Source organism: Phalacrocorax aristotelis, chromosome 16 (genome assembly GCF_949628215.1).
Source record: "Phalacrocorax aristotelis chromosome 16, bGulAri2.1, whole genome shotgun sequence".
In the NCBI taxonomy this organism is placed as follows: domain Eukaryota; kingdom Metazoa; phylum Chordata; class Aves; order Suliformes; family Phalacrocoracidae; genus Phalacrocorax; species Phalacrocorax aristotelis.
Window position 1 is genome coordinate 2,955,103 of NC_134291.1, and position 16,518 is coordinate 2,971,620.

The 16,518-nt window shown below is 51.2% G+C and overlaps 1 protein-coding gene across 1 annotated transcript in view; it reads left to right on the forward strand.

The window, feature by feature from the left end:
* The window catches only part of NTN1 (netrin 1), a 103,957-nt gene that overhangs the window by 56,614 nt on the left and 30,825 nt on the right, over positions 1–16,518 (forward strand). Inside the window, exon 3 of the mRNA XM_075111263.1 lies at positions 15,044–15,193. Within this exon, the coding sequence (XP_074967364.1) occupies positions 15,044–15,193 (150 nt within the window). The remainder of the gene's footprint in view (positions 1–15,043; positions 15,194–16,518) is intronic.

Below are 16,518 nucleotides of genomic sequence, written 5' to 3' on the forward strand. Positions count from 1 at the left end.
GAGCAGGGAGGGGATGCTCAGCTGGAGGGTAGGGCGGATCCCATCCCCTGGCCATCCATCCCCACCCCATCCATCCCCAGCTTTTCCAACCCAGGTCAAGGCAGCCCCTGCCCTGTGCTGGCGGTGATGTCCGTGCTTAACCCTCTCTGTCTCAGTGACCCCTGCATTTCCCAGGACCTTCCTTGCTCCTGCTTTTTCCAGCTCTCCTCCCAGGCCAGGCAGCCTGCTCCCCCTCTCCTACCCATTTATCCTTGCTGTCCCCTGGCCCCTCGCCCTTGCTAACCTCTCTGTGGCTGATATCGTGGTGGTTTTACCCAAAAAGCACAGCCGGGTGGCTGGTGGGAAACCTCAGAGCCATGGTGTGCCTCGGTTTCCCCAAGCCCGCAGCCGGGAAGATGTGCGCTGGCCTTTGTGAGGTACCCCGCAATGTTTTAAGGCTGAATTTCCCAGTCATTCACTATTAAATGTTCTTTGCAATTGTCCTTCTCTCATCCCCCGCCTTCTCGAACGGCTCCTGCTCTTGAAATGTGAGATCGCCAAATTTAAATACTTCTCCAACCCCCCGTGGTTTATAACAAAAATGTGGCTATTGGAGCTAACAGATACAAAGGTATGTAATAAATATGCTGGGGCATGAACAGCTCCCCGACTCGCAGGCTATTAGCACAATTTCACAGTAGTTGGAACAGTTTATTGTTGGCATAATCCATCGTCCTATACAAAAGCGGGCAAAATGAAGTTTCCTACAGCAAAGGCATTCCTTTGAAACCCCGTTTTCCTGCGCTCTGTTTATGACACAGGGGATTTTATGTTCCCTCTAATTTTCTTCCCTGATTCAGGGACTGTTCTGAAATAATTGTTGAAAACAGGCATTTTTAAAAAACAAACCCTGCCATCTAACAACCTCAGCATTTCTCCATTGATAACAGTATTAATTTACGATCTCACCAAGCCATCTGCCGATGGGCAAAGCTCTCCCAGAGTCTCATCTTGGCCGAATGTGTTTAGAATTAAAAAATTAACCATCCTGTAGCATCCGCCATCTCCCTCACAACCGCCCGACGTCTCATCTCACCCAGCAGATAGTGTTTTCTCTATAAGACTTGATTCTTTCAACCATCTCATTGCTCCATTCATGTCCTACATGTAAAACATTTAAGTAAATACATACAATAGAGCCCCGGTGCCTTTGAGCCGACGGCGCTGCCGAGGAAGCAGGCAGCACACTTAACCACCCTGGCAAGCGTGCGTGAGCTCGGGCAAACTCACAGCAAACGCTCCATGAAAGCTGCTGAAGAGAATTTTGTATTAATTCAACTTCATTAATTCAGCGCAACAGGCACATCCAGCTAAACTGCCTTTCCTCTCACTCGTGTTTCTCACCTCTCACTCCATCCTATGCACGAGGTTATACGTACCTCAATTCATAACGCAGCTAACGTCAGAAAATCATAGAGGCAGGAGTTGTATTATTTTCAATGCTTGGTTGGGGTATTTATGCAAAAAATATCACAACGCTGAAATGTTTGCACATCGTCTACTGGTTTTTTTAAACTTGGAGAAGAAGAAAATGCTGCAAACTTTTGCACGTGTTTTGGGGCACGGTGTGAGGCTCCGGCAGCAAGGGGTGAGCAGAAAGTGGAGATGGGCAGTGCCCTCCTGCCCAGGCGGAGGGCTGCCTGGTTTTCTAATAGCCAATTCTATAATAATTTTTAATTAAAAGATTTTTCTAATGATCTGAAGCTGTTTTAGCAGGACAGGTGAAGGCAAAAGGAGTTGGGCTTTAAGGATGTCTTTTACCCTGATGGCTAAAAGCGATGCAGCCATGCCTCGTTCCTTGCCTGTGCGTTTGCTTCCAGTTATTTTCTTGCAAAAACAATACAAGCAAGAAAGTAGTCAGTGATCAGAGATGCCCTGTCGCAGAGCCACGCAACAGGCAGGGGATGGCATGAAGTCTGCAAACCACATGCAAAGGAATCGATGACAGATGGAGCAGGGCTATTGCATGAAGTGGCAACGCTGGGTGCGTGCCAGCGCCTGCCAGGCTGGAGCTGGGAGCTGAAGGAGGGCTGTGACTGCTGCGGGTGGGTGGTCAGGCAAACCCAGGGACACCAGTTACTCAAGCACGGGCTTGGGCTCCCGCAGAGTTTTGAGGTCAGACCGCACAACTGATCTCTGCGTGGCCGCGGACGGGGGCTCTGGGGCTGGAGGAGTCCGACGGTAGCGGCAGTCTGCTGCCATGGGGGGTGGATGGGCTCACCCCGGCAGGCGCCAGAGTAGGATGCCCTTTGCTCTGGCAGATACATCAAACCCCTGGGTCCTGCGCACACCCTGTAGGTGTGTGGGATGTCCTGAGAAACTACAAAAACCCAGACATAAGACATTTTGCACGTTCATCTTTTAAAACTCAGAACAAGGGCGAATTGTTCCTCCTTTCTCGCTAATTTTTGTGACAGCCTGAAGAGCTCCCCAAGCGCTGAAGCCCTTCTTCCCATTCCTTCTGCTTTCCCTCTGCTCCAAATGATGTTGCAAGTGAAATTCCACATCTGGGTCCTGCAAACCTCCGTCCACTCCACTCGTCATGGGTTGCTGTAAATCAGGGCCCTGGTGTTAGTTCTTTTGATTAAATTCACTCCTGATATTTGCCAGATTATTGGCACTAATGTAATTCTATTGGAACAGAGAGCCTGCAGGATTTTATAGCCTGGCTGTAAAAGAGCTCTGCACTTTGGGGAAAGGATTTACACACTTTTTGATGAAAAGATGACAAATGATACACGTTATGAATGCACTTGTGCTGAGGCCGCCAGTGTAAACCCCGTGTGGAGGGGCAGGATTTGGCACCTGGAGAGGTCACATTCATTAGGACTCAGTGTTTTGGTAAAAAATGGTATTGCCTGCCTCCCCCACGCTGTTGGAGCCCCATGCCCGTGCCGAGCCTGGCAGACTTTTCCATCTGTGTTGGATGATTATTTAATGGCTTGTGTAAAAATAAAAAAGCACTCCCAGCGTACCTGCCCATCCCTTTGCATACCCGCAAAGGCTCAAGACTTTGACATTTGCTTTCTGGAGGCAGTTAGGGTTCAAGCAGAGAGAGGGTGAGTGCCACCCTGCAGGCTCAGCCTCCGGTCCTTGACTTAATGGGTGTAGATGCAGGTTTTCTTCCCACCCAGCTGCAGGCATTGAGTGTGGAGGGGAGTAACGCAGCTGAACCGCTTTGGCTCCTTGTGCTGCCTGGAGAGGAGAGCAGAGCCCCTGGTGACAGGGACAGTGGGACGAGTCCCCCGTCTCTCTCCACTGACTATAGAGGGAGCTGCGTGACCAGCTTAGAGCAGAGAGCTCATTTCCACAAGGCTGAAGCTAGGGGAGATGAAGCGCTTCCTGCTGCCCGGAGCCCCACTGAGAAGTTGGGGGGCAGGAGGCAGCCAGAGTAATACCCACATTAGACGGCAGAGGCTGGGGACAGGCTGGCTGCCACCAACTTACTGGTGTCCCACCATCGGTGTCCCACAGGCCATGACCCAATGTAGGACAGGAAGATCAGCCTGTCCGTGGTGCATCTCTGCAGGTTTCAGCTGTGGTCAGCATCCCTCCGGCCTCGGACATGTCCCCTGCCACCACAGACCCCAGTCCACAGCTAAGTGGAGTTAGGCAAGCTCACAGCTAACACAACCCAAAGACATAGGGATGGCCTGGCTGAAACCCCTGAACCAGCGCTGCCACCAGTGGTGGCTCCTGTCCCCAGCCTTTCCCTGTCCATAGCGAGTATCCCAATTGGGTGGGTCCCACTGGCTCCCTCCCGTCGCTGCAGGGACCCCGTTACTGCTGGGCATCAGTGCAGGAGATCTACCTTTGGTGTCCACCTTAGGAGGATGTGAAGTGCATCCTAAGAGATGCTCCTCATTCCAGAGCAAGTGTACATCGACGCCCATCTCTAGTCCAGCTCATCTGTGGTTTCACAAGGCCAAGGCCAAGGCAATACTTTCTATCAATTTCCCCCAGGGAGTTGTCTTTAATCATCAAGCTTCCTTCCCTTCCTTTTCTCCTTTTCTTCCTCCCTGCAAACCAGCTGGAGCTACTGTTTAGATGAGAGATGAGACAACTCATAGCGCTGGCAGGGTTTGGACTGAATTCTTGTATCAAGGCTTGGTCACCTCTGAGAAATCACATCGCTGGAGAAAGTCCAAACTTTCAAGGCATTGATCTGCCTAACACAGACCTTATTTTCTCCACAGGACATGTTCTTCTACTGCTGCAAGAACAATTTTCTAGCTCTGTTTCTATACTGCATTTGTTAGTGCCTATGCCTCAGTCACCCCCTTCCCCAAGGCCCCATAATTCTTTGTATCGATATTATTCTAAGTGCTGAGCACTGATTTATGGCTGTTACATCTAAAACTTGTCATCAGCAACCCCCAGGCACACACAAACCAGTCGGAGGAAGTTTATAGAAATGCAGCTTGAAGCTGTCCCACACACATGGGTCACTGCATGGAAGCGTCCTGGGGCAGCGCAGGAGACTTGAGCGCGACTGCCACCAAGTGCCACCACCTCCATGGCACCTCCATGGCCCAGGGCAGAGCCGCACGATTCCCAGCTCGGGCTGGAAGGGTCCCAAAGCGAAGAAGGCGCATGATTATTACAGAAACTCTTAAACAGTTCTGAGTTTGTAGTGTGTAAACATGGAAAAGGAGTGAGGTTTTTGTTTGGTGAAGGCTTGAGCTCAACCCAGCACATCTACCTGGCCATGCCAGCTTTTAAACATCCATGATTTTAATGACATGTGAGCAGCTATGTCAAATTAAGCAGCTGCTTCTGTGCGAGCCAGAGTAGGAAGAGTTTGCTGCGTCGCAGCAGTGGAATATTCCTGTGGCAAACCCAGCGACGGAGACACCTTCTAATTGTTTCAAGCCAGATGGACCTCCACGTGCCAGCCTCCACCCCGCTCCCCCTTCCACGTGTGACTTCCAGTTCCAAGGACTTCCTAATTAAGGCTGATGTATGTGAGCCATCAGCGAGGGACAAACCAAGCGTTGGAGCCGCACACAGCCCTTTCCCCCAGCCCAGGGCAGCTCCACCACCTCCACGCAGCGCACGGGGACAGTGCTGTGCACCGGGGCACACATTTAGGGGCCACAAATACCGTGTTCCCATTTCACGTGTGTAGCCACTGGTGATGTGAACTGGTTGTACTTTTTGCTCCTCTGCGTATCTCCCCCTGGAAGCGCTTAGTTCTCCATTTCGGTGCAAATTGACTGGGACGAGGGTAGAGTCCTGCCATCTGGTCTTCCCAGAAATTCATCAGCGACCTTCTCCTCTCTGTGCCTTACGACCGGGGCCACCTCCCAGCACACAGCAGCATTTAAATAGCTACCTGCTTTCAGTGGAATATATTTTAGGCAGTCTGGGATTGAAACCTGGATGCTTGGAAAGAGCACAGGGATGGTAGGAGACCCCCCCCGAGGGCTGGCAGAGCACCAACGGGCATCACCGCAGGCAAGGAGGCTCTGCCATCGACATCCCAGATGAAGTGCACGTGCCGGGGGGTCTGTGGTCCGCTACAGTCTCCAGGCGTTGGCTTAGAAGGTCATTAACCAAAACAAAAAAAAAAGAAAACAAAAATATAAAAAGAAAGAGGAAAAAAAGAAGAAAGAGAGAGGTTTTTTTGTGCCTGGTGATAAGATCAGAGTAGAATCACCTCCATGCCAAAAATTTCCTTAAGCTGCAGCTGTCTTCAAGCTCCAGAGAAGTCAATAATTTCACATATTGCTCCCACCCAGGCACGCTTTGCTGCATGATTCAACTCCCCTGCAAGCCTGGACTCTCCCGCCAGGCTGGGCAGATGCTGTGCACCCCAGCCCCAAGGGGGGGGGGGGGGGGGCGGCTTCCTTAGCCTGGGCCCTCCTTTCTCCTCCAAAAAGCCGCGTCGGCACTTCCAGAGCCCTTTTCAGCAAAGCTCCCCTCTCTTCTAGGGTCGTCTTTTGGACCTTGCTGAATCGGTAGGCTACCTTGCGTTTAAAGGCAAATTTGAAACAGACCCGGTTTAGGGAAGGGGAGGTGTGGAAGGGGCTTTGACACGTCTTCAAACAGGTTGGGAAGACATCTGGACATAAAGAAGACAGCATGTCACCAGGCGGGGTGACCTGCGGCACAAACCCCGGCGCGCAGCTCTGATGTGCCCGCTCAGCCTCCCCAGCCCAGTCGAGAGCACCCACTGCCGCGGGAGACACGCCTGGGCCCCCCGCGGTGCCCCACGTGCCATGCTCCTGCAGACACTCTCCCACAAAAGCACCCACCGGTTGCTTCTTCCACCCAAAGGAGTAAAACCAGGACCCAAAGAGCCATCTCCCAGGAGAACCATGTGTGCGGGTTTAGAGATGCATCTCTGCTGCAACGGGAGACCTTAATCACTTTTAGCACTGGAGGGAGGAACAGCCCCACAAAAGGATGAGCACGCAGAAAAAGCACGCAGAGACCCCCCAGAAAGGGTAAAAGTCACGGCAGAAGCTGCCGTGTGGAGCTTGCAGAAGTCAGGGCGAGACGCTGAGCTGACTCTGGGGAGCGAAGACGTGCGATGGAGGAGGCTCCGCCAGAGACCCTCTGAAGGACCTTGAGCTCTCCATTGCAGCCTAGAAACCTTTCCCCCAGCACCCTCAGAGGGGTGAAATAGCTCACGGCTGAGTCCCAAACCCGTGTTAGACATCTGCAGGCTCTAGCTTACTGGAAAACTTAGACAGTGCTGTTTCCCTGACAGAAGCGTTGCATTTCTGAAAAATCCCACCCTTGCAGTGATGGTGCCTGAGAGGAGTTTTACTGGCTGAAGTTGGGGCCGACCACATTCAAAACTGTTTGGGCTTGGTTTTTCAGCAGAAATACATCCGTTAGCAATCCCGAAGTGCAGGCATGGACTGCGGCTTTTCAGAAGTGTCAGGGTGTGACACAATAGAGGGGAATTTGCACCCTATTAAAAAAAAAACAAAACAGACCAAACCCCAGATCTCCATCACAAGTCTCAGACTAAGAACAAAAGTTGCTAAATTCATTTGCGTAGCCAGACCTTCGCGCATCTCCGAGGCTAGAGGAAAGAAAAGGCATAATTAGCCTTCCCCATAAATATTTTCAAACTGTTGCGATAATTTCCTGCTTCACATCAGTTCTCAAGAAGGAAAAGTCCTCCAGGCTCTCAGGACCTGAACGCGAAACCAAGGTTCAGTCGCGCTCACCCACGTGCCCCGTTCTGATTTTAAGCACGCTAAAATGAAAAGGCTTTTTCCTCAGAGATATATTTTCCAGTTACACGTACACTTAGAGCATCGCAGATCAGTGGCCCGCATTTGTGCCCCAGGAGCACCCAATTTTTCATGGGCGCTTGGGGTGTTAGTGGGGCTCTCCCTGCTGTGGATGCTTTAGTGTCTGATAAGGGCTGTGCACACCAAAGGGATCCCCCTGTTGAGCTTTTTTTCTAAGGTTTCTAGCTCATCTACCCAACTTCCTCATTTTGTGAGGCTTGTGGCAACCTCATTACCTCTGAGACTTTTGCTCCACTGCCAGATTTGACTGAAAAATTGTTAGTGGGAGAATGTGTTTGTAGGAACCTCATTTCCTCAGGAGCCAGGCTAAAAACGCATCAGGAGGAGAAAATGTTTGCCTTTTTTTTTCCCCCTCAATGAAACTGTTTTCCAACCCGCTCTTTCTCACTCAGTGTCTCCCACGAGAGCAGGTTGAGCCTTATTTTGCTGCAAAGCCATAAGGACACCGTGCCCAGGGACTGTGCCCCACTAAGCTGCTCTTTGCCCGGCCAGAGCTGCCCCCGGGGGTCTTTGACCAGACTTGACATTTTTCAATGGAAAAATAAAAGGGATGGCATCCTCCATGGCAAAGTCCGAGTCCTGCCAGCAAAGTGGGGAGAAAGAAGCCCCAGCGCTTCATTTCTGGGTGTCTCAGCGTCCCCATCACTCTCCCTGGCGGCTTCTCCAGCCCCACCGCAATCACCGGAAAGGTGGAGCTCCGAGGCGACAGGGGAATTCTTAACAATTTTTTTTAACAAGAGGATTTTCAAGCATTTTGGAAAGTGCTGCCATAATTGTCTTATTGTCTGTATCACTAATGCCTGCCCATAGCGCGCCTGCCCAAAAAGTGGATTTATTACCGCGGATCAAAGCCCCCTCCGGATTAGCGGCGACTCCTGCTCAGTGGAGGCATTGTGGGCCCTGTCTGCTACTTGTTACGGACGAGACAAAGACAAGGTCTAATCTGTGAAATTTGGCCCAAACTGCAGGGCGCCGAAGCCCTTGGCTTCCCCAAGTGCCAGTTCAGGAGGAGGAAATGGGAGAGCCCTGAGAAGCGGCGCAGGAGGAGGGACGCTGTGAAACGCCAAGAGATTATTTGGCTTTGCCTGATAAAAGGGGAATTCATTTTCTGCTGGCAAGAAACCTTTAAATCTCCAAGAGAATGTGCTGAGGGACATTGTATGTGAACATGATCCTTTGGAGAACTAAACCCAGTTTGCAATATCACAGGCAAGCTCACAATCTCATTGCAAAGCAGTTAATAGTTAATATTTAAAGCCATTATTAGTATTCAGAGTTAACACAGAGACATTGCAACCTTTGCTTCTGGTTAGCAAACTAGCTGGGGCCAGGCTGGGCAGGTACACATTAAATACCACAGTTTCTCTTCCCCGTGACATAAATCTGTGGGATTTGCAGGATGTGCTGCCCATGGTGAAATGCTCTACTGTTAAATATGGTCTCACCCATCCCCGCAGGATCTGTCCTCAGAACCAGCATAAACCTCTCTGCCTCGCTCAGGTGCGCAGGTGTCAGACCCTAACTGTCCTTGCCCCTGGACCAATAACCAGGGTAGGTGTCCAAAGGAAGGAGCACCGCTTGTCTCGAATTGTGTCTCCAAACACAGGAGCCAAAGCAAACCTGCTAAAAAAGCCTGCCCAGGTCAGGTCTTTGGGACGACCTCAAGGCTGGGGTCACCCTTGAGACAGATTCCAGCTGTTGGGGGACAGCAGGACCCACCCCAGGGGTTTCTCACACCTTGCTTTCCCTGGGCAGACGTGTTCACTGGAACCAGGATTTAAAGTACCAAGTTACTAAAGATAGCGGAGCACACAAAAAATAACCCTACAACTACATAAAGCTTGCTTAAGTAATGATATCTGAACTATGCCTCTAAATGCTAAAACATAAGACCAAGTGAAATGTGTTTACTGCATCAGGATGACATGGGCTGCGCTGTTGAAGGAACAGGCAAATTTAAGTTGAGTTGTTTTGACATTTTGCCGTTCAAAATATTGTCAAAATCAAAACATCCACAGAAGCAGCTTGATTTTAGTGCATTTTTTTCCAGCACAAAGCTTCCGTAGCCACATTTTTTACTCCAGTTGGAGTCTTTGGAGGAAAGAAGGAAAGCAACCAAAGGGAGGCAATTTTGGCCATGATTCTGGAAAAGCATTTAAAAGCATGGTTAAATATAAATGTGTACCTAAGGCACATTGGCTACATGGGACTTAAATTCATACTTAAAACTGAGCGTGATTTCCTGAAGAAGGTTCTTTCTCCATGCAGAAAACTTCATCAATGACTATGGCAAATTAAGGTGGTTTTTCCAGCTGAATGCATTGCTGTTTTACTGCTTAGTGGGCGGCATAAGGTAAAGCGCTCACACTTTGGGCTTTTAAATCTAGGAGCCCTGTGACTTATGTTATCATTGCAGATACAGAGTGACAAGAGGAAATCTGGACACCCCGTGAAATTGAGCCTTTTTCTGTTGTTCAGTCAAATGGATTTTTCATCGTTCTGAAAAACTCCCAAGGAAACAGCTTCCCTGAAGACAGGAGGATGCTAATTCTCCAAAAATGCAGGTCTTTCAGGTACCTGCTCAAAAAAGGTCACAGCTGAAGAGAGTTAAGCCTGGAGATTTATCCCTCTGTTTACCTTTCAACAAACGTGTGTGGGAGAAGATTAGCAGCTGGGAATACCTCCGACGAAAATTCAGGGGTGGAAAAATATTTGCATTTTTGTCATGGTATTTGTCAGCCTTCGGTGGGTCAGAGACATCCCGGCGAGTTCAACCACTATTCCAGGGCATTTTGCATCCCTTCATGCACAGTCCTGAGATTTACCTTCAGGTATTTTTTTCAGTCCTAAACCGGCCAAATCTCAGCTGAAACATAGAAACGCACCATTGCCTGGGCTCGAGCGGGCGATGATCTGCCTCAGCAGATTCATACATATAATAGTGGCTTGTCTTGGAAGCTTCAGACAGAGATATAAAACTCTGCGACAGACAGTTTTGCAATAGCATGCCCCCCCAGGGGAAATCTCTTCCGAACTGCAGGCAGTTAGTAGCTGGCTTGGAGTGCTTATATCCGTATATATATTAATCCCAGCTAATGTAACTACAGATGTTCTCATTCATAGGCCTATCTAATCCTGTTGGGCCTTTGCCATGGTGTCTCGTAGCATGAGTTCTACGAGTTAATTACGTGCAGTGCAAAGAAGCATTTCCTTTTATCATTGAAAAAGGTTGCCTTTTAAATGCACTGAATGTCCCTTTGTTCCTGTATTTTAAGGACCAGTGAAGAGCAGCACCTGTCTGACCTTCTCGGCACTGTGCATTACTTGGCATCCCTCCACCGTCTCTTGGCAAGGCATTTCTAATCTTTTCCGTCGCCCTCAGATGGGTGCCTTTCCATGCCTTTCACTCCAGTCTCCCAGCTGAGGACGTACTATTGATTTCTATAGTCCCATGATATTATATTCAGTGTTACTCTCTACCCCTTTCATAACACAACCTACTATCTTGTTGCTCTTCTGAGCTCCGTTGCAATCAGCCAGATGTTTCATTGACTCCTAGATCTTTTCCTGGAGTGGCTGCAGTTAATTGGGACCCTTCAGCGTGTATGAGCCATCCTGTTCATGAGCCTCCTTCCAATTATGCCTCCTCCTGCGCGCCGGTTTTTGTCGGCCGTCCCCTCACCCTTTCAGCCAGTGTGGGCAGGTCTCGCAGAAGACCGACGTGGTCTCCTCACGTCCAGACAAGCCAAGCAGAAGATGGTCAGCTAGAAATGCTGTTAGCTCCCTGCTTTCCAGGTCGTGGTTATTAGAAAAGAAAAATCAGCTTTCATGGGCAGAGGCACCCTGACTGCCACCCTCATTCCCCATTAAAACCTCACCATATACTCCCACTTCTTGTTTTCTCCTCCACAGCCAGATTTTTAAGCACAAAATAACTTCATTTTTCACTAGTAATTCCTGGTCATTTCTGCCACAGACACTCACTGAAGATTTTTCTTAAGGGCATTCTGAAAAAACTAGATCATGACAGTTATTTTCCTTCCCCCCGATGCTGTGTGAACTAACAGACTAAAGACCCGCCGTTTCCTTGCACCAACGTCACTCCTGTTTGTCCCTCTCCCGACTCACCCACTGCACCATTGCGTCCTCCTCTATGGAGTGATTCTTTTAAGCAAGGCAGGAGGATACAGAGGATAAATCATTTCCAGCGATGGCCCAGGACACTCCTTTCCCAATCAGGGAGGTGTCCTCAGCTCTGGTGCCTCATGGCCTCCCCTCTGCTCAGTGCAGAGGATGGCTGATATTATGCATCGTGATGAGTGACGGACAAACACTTGCACCCAGGGAAGTCCAGGCATGAACACGTTTAACAGATCAAAGGGTGCCTATCAGAAAGGAGGCGAGGATGCTAAAGGGGTGTTTGCATCAATCACACCCCCTTTGCGACTCTAGTGCAGTCTCTCCTCAGTTCGGGCTTACAACCCAAAGGAATTTGAACAGTACTAGAAAAATCAGCATTAACCATCAGCAGCCCAGCTACTCCATGGCTGGGGAAGGAGAAGAGCCTGTAATTGCTGGCTGCAAGTGTTTGCACTGGCCAGGGAACTGCAAATTGCCTTTAATTGCTCCTAATTGCTGGCACTGGTTCAGTTCCTCCGGGACAGGGACCGCAAGTGTACATCTGCAGACACTGCTTCAACCACCTCCTGCCTCCCCGCACCAGGAGGGTTGAGTTGCTGCTGATTCGGAGAGTTTTCTGGAAGGTAGAAAAGTCAAAACAGGGTCAGGCATTCAAGGAGCTGGTGTGCTGCTGCCCAAGGCAGCCGTCCTGCACTCGCAGCGTCCTCTGCTGCAATGGGAACCGGTGGCAGAAAGCACATCCCGACACCCAGAGAGGATTTACCCCACGGCGTGTCAGAGGGAGCTGTCAGTGATCAGCTAGGGGTTTCTCCTGGTGAGGTCCTGGACCAAGGGCTCAGGATTCCCAGCTCCTCTGTAACCTTGGGCACATCGCATGTCCCCACGGGGACACGGCTAACACCCGTACTGCAGAGTCCTCGCAGGAGCCCGCCTTGGGGAGAGAGTAGGCAGCCTCAGACAGATACGGCTGTAAAAATAACCACGGCAGCTTTGGACAAGCTGTGCCGAGGCATTACCTCATGAGGGAAGGAAGCAGCAGCATCGCTATTTATTTATGTGGTGTCCAAAGAAGCACTCTGTGCTCTGCAGCCCATCCTCCAAGAGCCTGATTCTGTAAATCTTACTCACCACGAACATTTTTTTTCCTTTTTTCCCCCTTTTTTTTTTCTTCCCTCTCTCGTCCAAGCGGTCCCACTGAAATCAGTGCAATCCGTTCACATGGGGGAGGATTACTCACAGGATGGGGGTTTGCAGGCGATGCCTGAAACCAGCAGGCGCAGCCCCAAAGGGGACGTCTGAAACATGAAGCATGTTCCTCCCCATCCTCCTGCCCTTTGCCTCTCCTTGTGTAACCCTTCCCTGATTTGCTTATTTTTGTATTAACTCCTGCCTCTCTGCTCTTCTTTAACTCTTTTCTGTCCTGTTCCTTCTTCAGGCTCTTGCTTAATGTCTTTTTACTTCCTTTCTCCCAGCAAGATTGAAGCCATCCCTTGGGGCTGCAGCGTGCACGCTTTCCCACCTAAACGTCGCTCTGCTCTCTGCGCTCATCACCAGCCTCACTGATTCAATGTTAAAACTTTTCCAGTCAAAACCGGGTTTGATAGAAAAAGCAAGTTTTCTCCTACGGGCAGGTTTGCAAGTGGCTGGTTCCCAGAGGCAGCTCAAGGCAGGGAGCGAGAGTAGGGCTTTTAATCAAAAACCCCAAATCAGAAGTGGTAGGGGAGGAGAAAAGAAGCAAAAGCTTTGTTGTTAGGGTTTTTTTCTCTCCCATGTGAAAAATCATGGTTTTGGCAAGGCTCAGCCTCTTCCAGCACTGGCAGAGCTGGGGGACGGCAGCAGTTTGCTGGTGCTCTGGGGTGGGCTGCATGGGGATGGGATGCCCCGTGCAGGGAGAAGGGGACATCCCAGTGGAGGGGGGCTCCAGGCACCATCCAAACCCTGCTGGGAGGGGCACCAGTCCGGGAGCTGCTGCCCTTTGAAGGTCAAACTGGGGCTGCTGGTGCAGGGAGCAGGAGAAGGACGGTGCTGGGCAGGTTGGAGGGAAGCTCCAGCCGAACCCCAAAACTTTGATGCCTATCACAGATGAATATGGGATGTGATCTCCCACCCCCAACTGAGGCAGGTTTAGGATGTCTCAGAGCCAGGGGGGTGCAAGACAAACCAAGAGGCATTGTAGGGTCCAGCACAAACCCTCATGGGAGTGATACGCTCAGTTTTGGGGGATTTGGGGTGTTTGAAAGCCAAACCCAGCCACTGGAGCCTGTGGAGACACTCGCACTGGTCCTGACCCACAGACCAGTCCCCTCCAGATTTTGGGCAGAGGGAAAGGTTTTCCCCCAAACCTCTTTCTAGCAGGCAGCTCCCCTGAGGGGCAGGAGGGCAGGATCAGCGCTCCCTGGGGATGATTTTGGCTGGCTCCTTCCCGAGGATGCTGCAGAAGAAAAGGAAAGCTTTCCTGCCTTTCCCTGCCACCACTCAGCAGGGGCAGACCACAGTCTGGCACGGCGCTTGCAGCTCTTAGAAATCAGGGCTGTTAACAAATGTGCAAGGCCGTAATCCTTTTGGAACTGTGATGATAACAAGCCCCAGTGCTTTTTTTTTTTTTTTTTTTTGCCTTTTTTTTTTTTTTTTTCTTTAACAAACAGCTGCGCCGGTAGGTCCCACTGTGGGAAATGAGATGGTGAATGATTTCAAGTGCAGTATTTACATCCCCTGCCAAACCCTTCACATCTGCCCAGCTCTGCCGTCAAGCCTCCATCCATCTGGCCAGGAACAGCAGGTCCTCCAGCCTGCCTGCATCCCACAAGGGCATTTCCTTCCTGCGCCCGCAGTGCCAGCTGCCAGGGATGCTGCTCAGCGGGGAAGGGCTTGAGCGAAAGCACTGAATGGAGGGTGGGTTGTTTTTTCTTTTGTAGCGCACGTGAAGTGAATTCCCAACATCTCCGAAAGCAGTTGCTTCCTGCCTCAGAACTCGTGTGCTGAAGGGGTGATGAAATGCTCCTTGATTTTGTACCTCTTCTTTACAGCCCCGCCACCGCCGCAGGGAGCCCAAGGGAGTTTGAAGCCGGCGGGGGTGGGGGCAGCGGGTGCTGCGGCTCCCGGAGCCCTCCGGCGGAGCTGCCTTGCCTGCTCCCCTCCTCTTCAAGTCCTGCAAACTCTTGATCACAGCACCCATGGGATGAGGCAGTTGCAGTGTCCGTGGGTGGATATCCTTGAGCAGGGGACACCCGATGCTGCCTCTCCGGATCTGTAAAGCTCTCATTGCTCTGGCCAAGACACCCTGGCTGGATCCGTCCCTGCAGCGGCACCGGCTGTGGCTGGGCCATCCCCTCTCCGGTGCTATCCCCTCTGCGCCCAAGCAATGGCCATGCACAACCCTTCTGCCAAATGCCACCTCTGTTTCAGGTCCGTGGGGTCACTGGCTGGACGGGACGTTGGCCGGAGGTCCAGCACCAGCCACGGAGAAGGTGGAGCCGTGCCACGAGGGTTGCCGGCAGCCCACAGCACTCACCCCGCTCCCCGCCGACGCCGCAACACCGCCTGCACCCGCTCTGCTGTGCGCCTGACCCTCCTCTTGTGTGTTCCCCCCACAGAGTGCGATTGCCATCCCGTGGGCGCCGCCGGCCAAACCTGTAACCAAACCACGGGCCAATGTCCCTGTAAAGACGGCGTCACCGGCATCACGTGCAATCGATGCGCCAAAGGCTACCAGCAAAGCCGGTCTCCCATTGCCCCCTGCATAAGTAGGTGGATTGCTCTTTCAATGTCTGTAGATTAGAGATATTAACCTTTGTAAACCCACAGGAGCCACTGCTCAGGCTGGGCAGCTACTAACGCCATTGCATGCGTGCCGACGGGCAGGGCTCGGGGGACGGAGCTGCCTCGGTACCCCTGCCAGCCGCACCGCCCGCAGTAGGGCATATTGTCCAGGATTCACCCCTAGTTTCCAAGTAGCTCATCTGCCTTGTTGGGTGGGTTCTGTGAGTGCACCTACAGCCCAGTTTGCCAGAAGTTTTACTTTGCTTCACAGAGCAAAGGTGCCCTGGGAGCACATTTGCTTTGGGGTACCACATTGGGTCTGGATGCTACAGCAGATCACTACAACCAGGTTTTTCCCTCCAAAATCCAGCTGTGCTGCACAGGCACAGAGCTCAAATCAGAGGAGCTGCTGGTTTGATGGAGTTGCCGTCACAGTAACGCAGCCGGTAGCACCTGGATTGCTAAAGGGGCTCTCGCACTCACACAACCCACCCAGAAACATGGGCTGTTTTACCATTTGCTTCCTTGGGTTTGCTTTTTAGTTTGCCTTCCCAAGGCTGCTCTCACTCTCTGCCCTCGAAACAACACCAGCAAGCACCAGGTACAGCCCCCAAAGCCTCTCTGCTGCAGCTTTTGTTCTGCAAACATCCACGTCCCCACTCAGTCCATGTCGAGCGCTCGCTGCCCGGGCAAGGTGTGCTTTAGCCCAGTGCTTGTCTCTGCTGCCTGTTGGTTTTGCTGTTGTTGGATCACTGAGTGGCTCACACACCTTGCGAGAGACATCTCCACCTGCCCCCACGAAACGAAGCATCAAGATTATGGTGCCTGGGACGGGCTGGGAAGGAGGGCCTGCCCCCCTCGATGTCGACTCCCTGCTGGTAAAAGGGGTAAAAAGGCCCAATGGGAAAAGCAAAGTGAAGGTTGAAAGAATCAAGTCTTTGGTGGGAACCCACAGTCTGCTCCCACGCTGTCCCCTGGCAGCATCTGCCTCTCAGGATGGCCATTGCCAAATTAGAGGGCAGATAGCCTTTCTCCACCTTCTCCTGCTGAAGAAAACATACATTCCAGGGTGGTTTTTGGTCACTTGAGATTCATTCTTCCCCATGTCGCAAGAGCTCAAACCAAATGCTTGTTTCCCCAAGATGCTGCAGTCATGGCTCCGGTATGCTCTGCAGCAAGTATGTGCAAAGGTTTATCATTAATCATTCCCCAGGGCCATGGTAAATCAGAGAGTAAATTGTTCCTTGCATCACCTCCCTTGGGATTCATTTCACTAAATAAAAACAGACACAGAATTTCAACATGATCC